We start from the raw sequence: 15,494 nt of genomic DNA on the forward strand, positions 1-15,494 counted from the left end.
ACCTCCGCCTCCTGGGTTCAGGCAATTCTCCTGCCTCAGCCTCCTGAGTAGCTGGGATTACAGGCATGTGCCACCATGCCCAGCTAATTTTTTGTATTTTTAGTAGAGACGGGGTTTCACCATGTTGACCAGGATGGTCTCGATCTCTCGACCTCGTGATCCACCCGCCTCGGCCTCCCAAAGTGCTGGGATTACAGGCGTGAGCCACCGCGCTCGGCCGGGAATATTTCTTAAAAAAAAAAAAAAAGGAGAGAAAAAATCATCTGTCATCTGTTCACCTCAACAAATAGAAATAACACCTGACAAAATTCAACATCCAATCATAATAAACACTCTCAGCAAATGAGAAAATTTCTTCAAACAGATAAAATCCATCTAATCCGTCTAATCCCCATACTTAACATTATACTTACTGTTAAGATAGTGAATGCTTTCTTTCTAAGATAAGGGACTAGGCAAGGATGGTCTATATCTGTTGCATTTTCAGTGACATGTAATGTATGCTTATTTTTTAGTAAAAAGAATGGTTTATGTTTTCTAAACTTTTGCCCTGAAGTATTCCTAATAGAAAAAGAGAACAAACACATATAATACCATCACCTACCTCCTTCCATGGGAGGTGGTAGGGGACTGTCAGGTCTTCAGCATGCTTATCAAGAAGGGAAGCTACAATTTTCACTATAATGCAGACTCTACCTTAAAATTCACTCAAATTTTATGTTCCGATCATAAAATAATAAAAACTATCATTAAAGTGGACTTTATGTACATTATCTCATTTAAACAGTCCTATGAAATATATACATGATGATGATCATACTACAGATGAGTATACTAAGGCTTACAATTTAAGAAAGTTAACCAAGATCACATAAGTAACACAGCCAGAAATGTAACACATGCCTAAGATACATGCATTCTTAACTCACTATATGACCCTCCAATTTGTTTGATCCTATGGTTTACCATCGAAGGTGCATATAATCCAGTTTAAGACACACACATTTAACGATACTGCTTTTATTTTCACAGTTGATACTTTTAACCCCTCTAATTATTGACAAAAGCACTTTCAGCTCTTTTTTTCTCCCACTGTTCTGATTGCTTTTTATCTGTGGCCAGGATACTCATTTGGGAGAACTGACCAGAGTTGTATTTCCATTACCTAGCTTTCAAACAAAACAAAGACATCAAGATTATATATGGAGACCAAAATCTTCATCCTAGAAGAAGGGGTTGGCAAGCTACTCAAACTGTGGGTCAAATATTACCCACTGTTTTTTAAAAGTAAATTTTGCTTTAAATTTATTTAAAGTGACCACTCCCATCCATTTACACGCTACCTACAGTGGAGTTGAGAGTTGACTCTCAACTGTATGGCTCACAAAGCATAAAATATTTACTATCTGGTCCTTTACAGAAAAAGTTTGAAGGTTCTTCCCTGGAGTCTTTAGTATTGTGCTCTAATCAACTGAAATAATTAGCCAAACTCTTTCTACTAAAAAAGAAAATATACAGAATAGTTATACAAAAAACACAATGGTTTTCCCCTCTCCAATATTTATGTTTATATATAAATTACTTTTTAATCACATTGGATTCTAAAATTTAGTGACCGCTGCAGAATATGATTCACATCCCACTGACCTCTGATATATATTTTTGTTTCTCTTACTTAAAATTTAAAAGTTAAACCACAGTTTCCATCCCTAAAAGCAAACAGGGGAAGAGGTGGAGCAATAGAGAAAAATGGAAAGCTCCACTGATTGTCCCAGCTGCATATACACCAATTTAACAACTATCTACACACAAAAAGGACCCTCCTAATAACCAAAAATCAGGTGAGCACTCATAGTACCTGGTTTCAACTCGATACCGCTGAAAAAAAAGAGATACAAAAAAGTCTTGAATCACCAACAGCACCCCTCTCCTAGCCCCTGGCAGTAGCAGTGCAGTGGAGACAGCATTTCTGTGCATGTGGAAAGAGAAAGAATGTAGCAACTGTGAGGCATTGAGCTCAGCACTGCACTGCCCTGTTAGGCCAAAAAGTAAAACTGAATCAAACTCAGCTGACTCCTGTCCACAGAGGGAGTATTAAAACCCAGACCTAGCCAGAGGAGAATTGGGGATCCCAGTGGTCAAAATGTGAGTTCCTGCAAGCCTCACCATAGTGAGCTAAAGTGCTCTGGGGCCCTCAATAAACCTCATAGTGCAGGCCACAAGGACTGCAACTACTAGGTGAGTCCTAGTGCAGAAGTGGGCCCAGAGCCAGTGCACTGGGGAGGCATGCGACCTACTGAGATACCACCTGGGGCTGTCAAGGGACTGCTGGCATTACCCCTCTTTAACCCAGGGCTGCACTGCTTGTGGCTACAAGAGATCCTCTCCTTCTGCTTTTGGAGAGATGAGAAGGAAGAGCGGGGAGAACTTTGTCTTGCATCTTGGATACCAGGTTATCCATAGCAGGATAGGCACCAATCAAACTTGTGAGGACTACTTTCCAGGCTGTAGCTTCTGGACAACATTTCTCGATACATAGTGGGCCAGAAGGGAACCCACTGCCTTGAAGAGAAAGACCCAGTCCTGACAGCATTCATTACCTGATAACTGAAGAGCCCTTGGACCCTGAATAATCAGCAGCAATACCCAGGTACTATGTACAAAGGCCTTGGGTGAGCCTGAGACTTCCCGGCTTCAGGTGAGACTTAGCACATTCCTCACAATGTCAGCTATGGGGCAAGACTCCTCCTTGAGAAAAATGGAGAAAAAGTAAAGGCGATTTTATCTTGCACCTTAGGTGCCACCTCTGACACAGGAGGGTGAACCAATTCCAGGACCTGGTTCTTAGAAGGCATTTCTGGACCTGTGCTGGGCCAGATGGGAGGCTACTGCCCTGGAAGGTAAGTCCCATGCTAGGAAGCATTCACCACAAGGTGACTAAAGAGCCCTTGAGAGCTAGGCATGGTGGCTCATGCCTGTAATCCCAGCAGTTTGGGAGGTCAAGGCGGGTGGATCACTTAAGGTGAGGAGTTCAAGACCAGCGTGGCCAACATGGAGAAACACTGTCTCCATAAAAAAACACAAAAATTAGCCAGGCACTGTGTTACATGCCTGTAGTCCCAGCTACTTGGGAGGCTGAGAGTGTAGTGAGCCAAGATTGTGCCACTGCACTCCAGCCTGGGCAACAGAGCCAGACTTTGTCTCAAAAAAGCCCTTGGGGCCAGGCGTGGTGGCTCACGCCTGTAATCCCAGGACTTCGGGAGGCCAAGGCAGGTTGATGGCTTGAGGTTAGGAGTTTGAGACCAGGCTGGCCAACATGGTGAAGCCCCATCTCTACTAAAAATACAAAAATCAGCCAGGCATGGTGGCACAGGCCTACAGTCCCAACTACTCAGGAGGCTGAGGCAGGAGAATCCCTTGAACCCAGGAGGCAGAGGTTGCAGTGAGCTGAGATCATGTCACTACACTCTAGCCTGGGCAACAGAGCAAGACCACAAACAAACAAATAAGCAAATAAACAAACAAAGTCCTTTGGCCTTAAGGAAACATTGGCAGTAGTCTGGCAGTACTCCCCACAGGCCTGTGGTGACAGTGCCAAAGGGAGGACAGGGAGTGTTCCTCTGTCTTTGGAAAGGGGAGTAGGAAAGACTGTTTTGTGGTTTCAATGTCAGCTCAGCTGCAGTACAACAGAACACCAGGTAGACTTCTAAGGTTTTTGATGCTAGTCCCTGGCTCCCAGATAGCACCTCTGCAGTCACCTGGGGAAATTTGCTGCCCTGAAGGAAAGGACACATGCCAGGCTGGCTTTGTCACCTGCTGATTGCAGAGCACCAGCACCTTGAGTAAAGACAGTCTGTAGCCAGGAAGTGGTTATAGCAGGCCTTGGGTGAGACCCAGTGTTGTGCTAGCTTCAGGTCTGACCCAGTGCAGTCCCACTGGTGTTAGCATGGCCACAGAGGCACTTGTGTCACTCCCCCCTCAGCTCCAGGTGGCTCAGAACTGATAGACAAAGTTTATTTTGGAAAAAGTAAGGAAAGAGAAAGAACACTCCAGCCTAGGCAACAGAGTGAAACTCTGTCTCAAAAGAAAAAGACAAAACTATGAAAGAAATTAAAGAGGATGCAAAAAATGGAAAGATATTCCATGCTCAATATTGTTAAAACATCCATACCACCTAAAGCAATCCATACCACCTAAAGCAATCTACAGATTCACTTGCAATCCCTATCAAAATACCAATGACATCAATCACAGAAATAGAAAACACAATCCTACAATTTATAAAGAACCACAAAAGACCCAAAATAGTCAAAGGTATCTTAAGCAAAAAGAACAAAACTGGAGGAATAATATTAACTGACTTCAAATTATAGTGCAGAGGTATAGTAATCAAAACAGCATGGTACAGGCATGAAAATAAACACATAGGCCGGGCGCAGTGGCTCAAGCCTGTAATCCCAGCACTTTGGGAGGCCGAGGCGGGTGGATCACGAGGTCAAGAGATCGAGACCATCCCGGTCAACATAGTGAAACCCCGTCTCTACTAAAAATACAAAAAATTCACTGGGCATGGTGGCACGTGCCTGTAATCCCAGCTACTCAGGAGGCTGAGGCAGGAGAATTGCCTGAACCCAGGAGGCGGAGGCTGCGGTGAGCCGAGATCGTGCCATTGCACTCCAGCCTGGGTAACAAGAGCGAAACTCCGTCTCAAAAAAAAAAAAAAAAAAAAAAAAGAAAAGAAACACATAAACCAATGGAACAGAATAGAGAACCTAGAAACAAATCTACATATCTAAAGTGAACTCATTTTTGACAAAAGAACCAAGAACATACAGTGGAGAAAAGAGTCTCTTCAACAAATGGTACTGGGAAACTCGGCATCTTTTTTTTTTTTTTGAGATGGAGTTTCGCTCTTGTTACCCAGGCTGGAGTGCAATGGCGCGATCTCGGCTCACCGCAACCTCCGCCTCCTGGGTTCAGGCAATTCTCCTGCCTCAGCCTCCTGAGTAGCTGGGATTACAGGCACGCACCACCATGCCCAGCTAATGTTTTGTATTTTTAGTAGAGACGGGGTTTCACCATGTTGACCAGGATGGTCTCGATCTCTTGACCTCGTGATCCACCCGCCTCGGCCTCCCAAAGTGCTGGGATTACAGGCATGAGCCACCGCGCCCGGCGAAACTCGGTATCTATAAGAAGAAAAATCAAACTAGACCCCCATCTCTTACATATACAAAAACCAAATCAAAATGATTAACAACTTTAAGACCTCAAACTTTGAAACTTCTATAAGAAAATATTAGGGGAAACTCTTCAGGACATTGGTTTGGGCAAAAATTTCTTGAGTAATACCCCGCAAGCACATGCAACCAAAGCAAACGTGGACAAATGGGATTACATCAAATTAAAAAGCTTCTACACAGCAAAGGAAACAGAAAACAAACAGGAGAATATATTTGCAAATTATCCATCTGACATGGAATCAGCAATCAGAATATAAAAGAAGCTGAAACAATTCTGTAGAAAAAAAATGTAATAATCCAATTCAAAAATGAGCAAAAGACTAGAATAGACATTCTTCAAAAAAAGACATAAAAATACCAAACAGGCGGCTAGGCACAGTGGCTCACACCTGTAATCCCAGCACTTTGCCACAGCCAGTGGATCACCTGAGCTCAGGAGTTTGAGACCAGCCTGGGCAACGTGGTAAAACTCAATCTCTACTAAAATGCAAAAAATTAGCCAGGCGTGGCAGTGTGTGCCTGTAGTCCCAGCTACTTGGGAGGCTGAGGCAGCAGAATTGCTTGAACTCAGGAGGCAGAGATTGCAGTGAGCCAAGATCGCACCACTGCATTCCAGCCTGAGTGACAAAGCAAGACTCCATTTCCAAAAAAAAACAAAAACAAAAACAAAAACAAAACACCAGATGGGCATATGAAAAGGCGCTCAGCACCACTGATCAACAGAGAAATGCAAATCAAAATTACAATATCTCACCCCAGTTAAAATGACTCTGATCCAAAAGACAAGCAATAACAAATGCTGACAACATATGAAGGCTTCATATGTTGTTGGTCAGAATGTAAATTAGTACAACCACTATGGAGAACAATTTGGAGGTTCCTCAAAAAGCTAACAATAGAGCTAACATGTGATCTAACAATCCCACCACTGAGGACCTACCCAAAAGAAAGAAAATCAGTGTATCAGAGAGATATTTGCACTACCAAGTTTACTGCTACACTGTTCACAATTGCCAAGATTTGGAAGCAATCTAATTGTCCATCAATAGATGAATGAATAAAGAAAATGTGTATTTATACACACTGGAGTACTATTCAGCCATAAAAAACAATGAGATCCTGGCCAGGTGTGGTTGCTAACGCCTGTAATTCCAGCACATTGGGAGGCCAAGGTGGGTGGATCACTTGAGGTGGGAGTTCGAGACCAGCCTGGCCAACATGGTAAAATCCCTTCTCTACTATTAAAAATACAAAAAACTAGCTAGGTGTGATGGCAGATGCCTGTAGTCCCAACTACTCGGGAGGCTGAGACAGAGAACTGCTTGAACCTGGAAAGTGGAGGCTGCAGTGAGCCAAGATCACGCCAATGCACTCAGATTGGGTGACAGAGCAAGACTCTTATCTAAAAAAAAAAAAAAAAAAAAGAAAGAAAAAAGAACGACATTCCTATCATGTGCAACAATATGGATAGAACTGCAGAAGGACATTACATTAAGTGAAATAAGCCAGGCACAGAAACAAACATCACATGTTTTCACTTATTTGTAGGATCTAAAAATCAAAACGATTTATCTAATGGAGACACAGTAGAAGAATTGTTACCAGAAGCTGGGAAGGGTAGTGGGGAGGCAAGGGTGACGTTGGGATAGCTAATAGGCGTGAAAAAAAAAATAGAATAAGACCTAGGATTCTTTATTTTTTTTTTTTTTTTGAGACAGAGTCTCACAGTGTTGCCCAGGCTGGAGTACAATGGCACAATTTCGACTGAATGCAACCTCTACCTTCTGGGTTCAAGCAATTCTCCTGCCTTAGCCTTCTGAATAACTGGTATTACAGGCATGTGCCATGATGCCCACCTAATTTTGTAATTTTTAGTAGAGACAGGGTTTTGCCATGTTGGCCAGCCTGGTCTTAAACTCCTGACCTCAACTGATCCACTGGCCCCAGCCTCCCAAAGTGCTGGGGTTACAGGTGTGAACCACCATGCATGACCAGACCTGGTATTTAATAGCACAACAAAGTGACTATAGTCAATAATAATTTAATTCTGCATTTAAAAATAACTAAAAGACTATAATTAGATTGTCTGTAACACAAAGGAGAAATGCTTAAGGGGATAGATACTCCATTTTCCATAATGTCATTATTACACATTGCATGCCTGTATCAAAACATCTCATGTATCCCATAAAGATACACCTACAGTGTACCCCCAAAAATTAAGAATTAAAAAAAATTAAAGAAATACAACCAGTGTTTGCAGTTTGTGTATCTTGCTTATATGATATGTACGTTTTTGAAAAGACATGTTAATGTTAGAATAAAAATAATATACTTGTAGTGGTAGAGAAGGTTCAACAAGCCATCATTTTCTCCAGGAGGTTTTCCATAGTCCTTCACGGTTACATGCCCACCCAAGTGTTCTCATAGCACTCTGCATTTTTCCTAATCTAGTACTTACCATGCTATAACATAAAGACCAAAAAGTTTATACAATCTCTCAACACTGTAAGCTCAACAAGGGCAGAAATCGTATCTTTTGTCACTGCATCCCTAATATCTAATATAATAATAAGCACATAGTAGGCATTCAATATGTGCAAAATGAATTTAAAAAAGAAGTCACATGGTAGAAGTTCAAAACAACCTATACATTTAGGATTATTGCCTAAATGTACAAAATAAAATCTATATTGATTATAACACTTTTATTTCACATTTTAATTAAAGTTTAGTATCCTTGCTTAAACACCTCAGTTCAAGGGTGGTTATGGTGAGTATGTATCTGTTTGGCTTATTTAAGGGTTCTGCATAAAATAGTTTGAAAATTCACTGATTTAGATCAACACAAATATGTAGCAACTAGGCTAGACAGACCAAGTAAGGCTTCTCTTCTGACATACCAACATGTCTATAATGTACTACATGGAACTCAGAAACTACTAAATAACTCAATTATTTGCCAGTAAACTCATTTAGTTGATAATACATCCATTCCTGACAGCACACACCAAAGGTATTTTCCTATGATGCCATTTGGAGCACTGAAAATGATTTTTAATTCAAAAACTTTCCAAAGGACATGACATATGGGAGGAACAAGTATATCCATATATCCTGAAATAAACAAGGAACACAAAGTCCAGTTCTCTAGTTCATAATCCTGCTCCAGGGTTAGATAAAGAAGGAAACTGAGGAAATTCACTTTAACTCTTAACAACAAAACAGACGGAAGGAATATACAGTTGTCAGATACAAGGAGTCTTTGAATAAACAAGTTTTTGTATTAATAGGTTCCTTGAATGATGCAAATAAATCATCCCTCATAGTTCATATCCAGATATCTATTATGGCAGAGTAGGATGAAGCAAAATTTCCTCTAAGGGGTAGAAGAAAGATAACTCACTGCTCTAAAGCCTCCCAGAAAGAGATGTTTAAGAAAGTCATACCAGTATCATCCTGCTTTTGACTACGTAACTACTTCAAAGAAGAACCCAGTTTCCTCATAACCCAATAATTTCTTCATATAAAAAGTAGTGGTTTTCCACCCAAGTGGTGGTGGTAACAAAGTCACTGCCTTATGAATGTGTAATAACTTACATATATTGTATTACTTATTTTTTTTAGACGGAGTCTTGCTCTTTCACTCAGGCTGGAGTGCAGTGGTGTGATCTTGGCTCACTGCAACCTCTTGCTCCTGGGTTCAAACAATTCTCCTACCTTAGCCTCCCGAGTAGTTGGAATTGTAGGCATCCACCACCATGCCTGGCTAATTTTTTTTGTATTTTTTATAGAGATGGGGTTGCACCATGTTGGCCAGGTTGGTCCCGAACTCCTGACCACAAGTGATCTGCCCACCTCGCCACCCAAAGTGCTGGGATTACAGGCATAAGCCATTGTGTCCGGCCCATATTGTATAATTTAAACAATATATAAATTTTGGAAAACTATCAGGGCTGGTATTTTAATCCATGTTTTAGAGATAATTCTTCATTTGCATATGGGATAAAGAGACTTCTTCAAAATCTCAGTGGTAGGAAGCAACACAGCCAGATTAGAAATATGATCTTTTTGATTCCTAGTCCAGGGCCTATAATACTACAAGTGATCTAGAATATAAACTTCTATATCTAGGGGCATAAAAGAAAATCAATCCCCCTTCTAAACAGATAATAATGCTACATCTGCTAATATAAGAACACTAGAAACAGCAGGGACTTTGCAGAAGATTGATTCTTGTATTTCAACTCTACTACTTACTTTGATGTGGACATTCATTTTTCCAGTCTATAAAAAGGAGCAAAATACCAACTATATAGGGTTTTAAAAGTTAAATGTATCTAAAAATTATTCACATGGCCTACATACAAAGGAGGTTCTAGTCCTAGCTGTGGTTAGCAAGCAATAAATGTTATTTTCCCTTCCACTTCAACTAACAAGATGTGAAGATTCTAGTATTTAGAATGAGTCCATTAAAAAGCTCTCTCCAGATGAAACTCAAAAGTTCTTCCTAAGACTGAAGTTACTGAGCTAGGCAGGTTATTTAACTTACTTAAGTCCTGCCTGTAGTTTGAAAAACAAAATGTTCAATTTCCTCCCCTTCTCTTCCCCTTCCATTTTCTTGAGGTAAAAGACACAGCTAAGAAAAAAAAGTGCTTTTTAAAGGGGGACTAAAGACAAGCAGATAATGAAAGCAAAGAATGAGTAATTATTTGGTAATAGGGTCCAGCTGAAAAGGGATGGTTCACCAAACTAGTAAGAAGTCCAGAGAAAAGAAAAAAACTAATTAATCTCTCTAATCACAATAAGTACACAGAAAGGTAGAGACCCATCCCATGAAGTTAGAGAATCTTCTTATTAGCAGTTTACTGCAGACCTGAACCCTGATATGCTAAAAGAAAACCTTGTTCTGGGTAAAGGCAAACATAAGAATGATCTGTTTCTGGCTGGTCATGGTGGCTCACGCCTGTAATCCCTGCACTTTGGGAGGCTAAGGCACACAGAACATGAGGTCAAGAAATTGAGACCATCTTGGCCAACATGGTGAAACCCCGTAGCTGGGCATGGTGGCACATGCCTGTTGTCCCAGCTACTCAGGAGGCTGAGGCAGGACAATCACTTGAACCCGGGAGGCGGAGGCTGCAGTGAGCTGCGATAGCGACATTGCACTACAGCCTGGCAAGAGTGAGACTCCATCTCAAAAAAAAAAAAAAGTAAATAAATAAAATAACCTGTTTCCCTAGGAAATATATGGCTATGATGATTTTGTCAATCAAAATGAGGAAAAATGAGTTGTTTTTCTAGGAATCTTGGATATACTAAATACAAGAGAAAAAAGTTAGTCCATAAAGTTAAGCAGTTGAGAAAAATACCCATGAACTTCACTAAAACAGGAAAATAAGTGTTCGGGAAATGTTCAGACGGATTATCTCCTTTATTCCTTTACTACTTACCTTAGTACTAGGCAAAAGGGTCTGAAAATACAAAGAAGCTGTTAAGGAGAAGAAACTAAAGATTAAAGGTTCATGTGGGTTTTTTAGTCAGTCCATAGGCTAGACACATATGTTTCTCCCTTAGGTCATGTCTCATCTAAATAGCAACTTGAGAAAACCAGATGGCATGACAGAGATATACCTACCAACTGTCAGGGATGAAATCCATCTTTAATGAAACAGCTCAGAGTCTACTTCTTCATAAAGCTTTGAACTACTACAAATGTAAAGGGTACTATTTTTAAAACTGGGAAGAAGGACAGGGAAGAACGATAGGCAAATTAATGAATTACATATGGTTCCAATTTTAAATTACTCATTCATTTCAAATGAAATGTTCTACTTTGAGGCCATTAGTACACTATATCAAAATAACACGAGTTTAAATGTTCATAACTACAACTAGGACTGAATCTCTTTCATATGATAACCACTTACAGCTAACAAAAACATGTAATGCAACCTAACAAATTATATTCTTCATAAAGAAATATAAGGAGAATTCTAACTCATTAGTATGTTACTGTTCTGCCCGACTACAGACAAGTTATCTATACATGCCTAACAAAGTCAGGTAAGACCAAACCTGCAAAGTACAAGTTATTTCTTTTAAGGGAAAGTATAGATAACTTTTCCAAATTTTTATAATATACATTATTGTTTTTGCCAATCTAAATCTTTAATAGATTAATGTTAAAATGAACATTATCAATCTGTTAATAGCAATAGGGAAAGAGTAAAATAAAGGAACTATTGGACATACCCTATGTAGTATTTCTAAAACCTTTAATGCAGTATGAAGAAAACTGTTGAAAATTCTTCTTTCAGAAGGGGGAATACCGATCTTGTAGAGTTTCAAAAGATGTACCACAACTTCCTTAAAAAGTTCTACTATCTTGAGGAATAGTGGAGGCTCAAGTACTGACCACCAGTTTTCTGTTATTAAAAAGTGAACATGCAAATAAAATGAAGTTAAGAAAAATCACAACTTTCAAAATCATACAGACTTTTTTTTTGTTAACCCTTAGAAAACCCCAGAAAGATGCATATAACACAGTATTTTATGTAACATTTCTATGGTTTATATCCACCCCAGCCAAGTTAAACAATATTGTCCTAAAATCTCTCAAAAGCGAAAATAACGTATGAAAGTCCTGTTGAATTTAAATTCTCGGTTTCCTAAATTATATTAAAAACTCACCACCATACCTAATATTAAAACCAGTTATTAAAAGTTTTGAAAATCACTGTTTCAATTTTCAAACAAAACATCCTTTAAATTGTATTGCTCTAATACTAAAGGATCTTTCTAAGTTTTATCTTTCAATTTAATATATGGTTGAAATATTATGAACCACTACCTTTAAAATGCAAGGTACTCCTGAAGATCAAACACAGAAGCTGAACAATGTAAAGTGTAACATACGGGTCCTTCCCCACATTCACTATTTGTAGTTACTAAGTACAAACACTTCAATCCTATGAAGCAGGCAGAAAGAATACAATAATTTCTGACAACAGGGAAGAAATACTCTTGTCAGTCCCTGCTTGACTCTACTGGGTATTTCCTCAGATTCCCATATTCTACCTCTTGCTTGTTGCTTCCTCCATTTACCCTCAGCCTTAAAGTTCTTGTACTGATATTCTATGTATCTCAGCTCCACATACCTAACAAATACTATTAGAAAGAAAAGCACTGGGTTAGCAAAAAAATTATAAAAGCCAGGAGATAAGAGATAAAATCTAGACAAATAGAAAAATTAAAGTGAGAAAAGTTTAGGCCAAAAAACCAGAGTGGTAAGAGATAGAAGTGCAAGATCAGATGAGCAATAAAATCTAGTCTATACACAGAAAAATAAAATCAAATATCATGAAATCAGCAAGTGAAGGAAACACAAGTTAGAGGGCTTATATCAGGGTTCAAAGAAGACTTAAAACCCATGTTTCTTCAGTTTTAATTGTTCCTCCTCCTTTACTTTAATAGCAAGACTATACTAAAGGCGATGAGGGAAAGGAATATGGGTAACAGTTTTTTACTTTCTTAATATTGTCTCTGCTGTTATGTTTGATTAAACTTCTATATCTAACATTTTTCTTTCAACAACTCCAACTACAATCAATGACTAGACAAAAACAAGAAAAGTTAAAACAGATTCATTTTTCCCTAAGACAATGTCAAATAAGCAGGGAGGAGAACCGGAAATAGCAAAAGAACTTATGAGCATTTTCATTTAAAGAGAAAAGATTTCAAAAGAAAAAAAATTAGGATTCTTACCGAGTACTTTCAGTGGTGCCTTTTCTAGGTTCACAAGAGCTGTACCAAAGGGAATTGCTATTGTTGTGAAATTGTTGGAATCACTCATCAGGGGACATTCTGGTAGAGTAAGATAAAACCTCAATGCTTCAACATCAGGTAAGGAGCTAGTCAGTTTAGGAATAAGATTCTTTTCCAAACTAGCTGCCACCTATATTTTGACAAAAAGTAAAACCTACTTCATTTAAAATGAATACACTTTCCAAAAAAAAAAAAAAAGAAAAAAAAAGGAAAGCAGGAAGAAAAGAAAGAAAAGGAAAATTCTGCACTACAGCAAACATGAAATGGTGAAGAAGAAAAAAGAAAGACAAATACGATGAATGTACTTTACAGCACAATGAAAATTAATGCCTAAGCATTGCTTGGAGAATTTAAAAAGTCATCTGTTGTACAAGTCTCAATTTAAAATCTCTACCTCTATAACTATACACAAACTGAAGCAACATGGTAATGTTAAGTAATTCAGGGTCTGCTTCAAACATCTGAAAAAATTTATAGATCTTTGACAGCTATATTACAAATGCTTTAAAATGAAATCTTATTTTAAAAGCACAACATAAGAGTCTGTGAAACTGCAAAGTAAATTAGGCTATAAACATATAACACAGAACAACAACAAAAAATCAACAGATAATAATGTAAATATAATACTTTAAAAACAGACCTGCTGAGATATCTGCGGATGATCAGGTTGTATAAGTTTGTGGAATAAAAGCCTAGCAGCATTCATATCAACCCCTGAAAATTTGGTACCTGTTCTATAGTGATCATCATTGCTAAAATACAGAAAAGAATAAAAAAAAACAATAGAATAAAACTTTAAAATTACTTCATTTTAAAATCTGATATACTATATTAATACAACAAATTTGAAAATTTCAGCATATTAAAGAACTGCCACTTACCTAACAGCTAAAAAACTTCCATTTAGGCAACCAGAGGAAGAAAATGTTCCATCTATCTCACTAAAAAATTAAAAAGAAAATTTTTAAATCACAGAATTATGAATTTAATTGTTCACCCTTTCTTAAAAAAGAATTAAAATGAATATGAATCTAATATTTAATGTTACAGAGCACTCATCTAACACCCAATTAGATGACTCAGAATTATATAAATTGCTAAAGACTGATAAAATAATACTTGATAAAGGTACTACTGTTTACCATAGACTTTCTCAAATATTACTTTAATTGCTTTATCAAACGAATTATCTACTTTAAAACACGGAATTTCAAAAATTAAGTGTGTATATTCAGATAAAAACAGTTTTTTTAATTTAAAAAAATTTTTGATTCCATATTGGCAGTGAGTCTAATTGGGGATGTCTTTGGGATTTTCAGAAAAAGTATAGTTTTGGAAAACAATCTAGAAAAACAAAACAGCTTTCAAATACAACCCATCATCCTAAATACCAACAAAAACCAAATAACAAATTCTTAAGTACTACTAGACAAGTTAACAAAATATTCAAGAAACAAGTAATATTCAAGTCTTTCAAAAAGTCTAAAAGTTAAGATACTGACCATTATGAAACTAGAAAGAAGACATTTCAAGGCCAATCCTAAAATGGCTACATTTAATATTTTATGTTATCATTTAACATATCCCTATGTACATGAAAGAACTATAACTTATGCATATTTAAGATCTTTAAAAATATCTATTATAATGGATTTTTTTGGAAGACAAGTTCTCACTTTGTTGCCCACGCTACAGTACGATGGTGTAATCTCAGCTCACTGTACCCTTGACCTCCCAGGATCGGATGAACCTCCCACAACAGCCTCCCAAGTAGCTGAGACCACAAGTGTGCCACCACCCATAGCTACTTGTATTTTTTTTGTAGAGATGGGGTTTCACCATGTTGCCCAGGCTGGTCTCCAATTTCAGGTCTCAGGCAATCTGCCTGCCTCGGCCTCCCAAAGTGCTGGGATTACAGGTATTAGCCAACTGTGCCTGGCCCAAAATGCTTTTCTTACTTGGCTATCTCCACAGGAAATCTTCCAGAAGGATAGCTCAGCCATTTCTGAATTAGAGCTTCATTCACTGTCCAGATCTGCTTTGTAGGGTCGGGACATCTGAAGTCATCTGGTGGCCCACAGTTCTAAATTTTCAAATAAGATTAGTCAAAGGGAAGAGATATTATATACAACTCAAAAACCCCATTATGTACTTGTGTTTTAAACAGAATTACTGAACACCTGAAACAAAAACCTATCTAATAGATCAGAAAAAATTTATTCTATAGACTTGAGGGGAAAAAAACAAGAGCAATTACTTTGTAACATATAAAGAACATTAATTATGGGTTTTTTAAATTTGTCAAAATTATTGGAACTAAGTATCTACATGATTATATTATTACCTGGGGACTAGAGTAATGTGAAAAGCTTTGATCTCCCCCTGAGAAAATTCTTTTTACACAGAAATATTCTTCAGAAT

The 15,494-nt window shown here is 38.1% G+C and overlaps 1 protein-coding gene across 7 annotated transcripts in view; it reads right to left on the minus strand.

Moving 5' to 3' along the window:
- The window catches only part of HERC4 (HECT and RLD domain containing E3 ubiquitin protein ligase 4), a 147,359-nt gene that overhangs the window by 49,722 nt on the left and 82,143 nt on the right, over positions 1–15,494 (minus strand). For all 7 annotated transcript variants that reach the window (XM_003928678.4, XM_003928679.4, XM_074382299.1 and 4 more), the window contains 6 exons: positions 15,418–15,494; positions 15,032–15,156; positions 13,955–14,014; positions 13,714–13,825; positions 13,011–13,200; positions 11,499–11,671 (listed from right to left, as the gene is read on the minus strand). In XM_003928678.4, the coding sequence (XP_003928727.1) occupies positions 11,499–11,671; positions 13,011–13,200; positions 13,714–13,825; positions 13,955–14,014; positions 15,032–15,156; positions 15,418–15,494 (737 nt within the window). The remainder of the gene's footprint in view (positions 1–11,498; positions 11,672–13,010; positions 13,201–13,713; positions 13,826–13,954; positions 14,015–15,031; positions 15,157–15,417) is intronic.

Source organism: Saimiri boliviensis, chromosome 12, assembly GCF_048565385.1.
Source record: "Saimiri boliviensis isolate mSaiBol1 chromosome 12, mSaiBol1.pri, whole genome shotgun sequence".
Taxonomy (NCBI): domain Eukaryota; kingdom Metazoa; phylum Chordata; class Mammalia; order Primates; family Cebidae; genus Saimiri; species Saimiri boliviensis.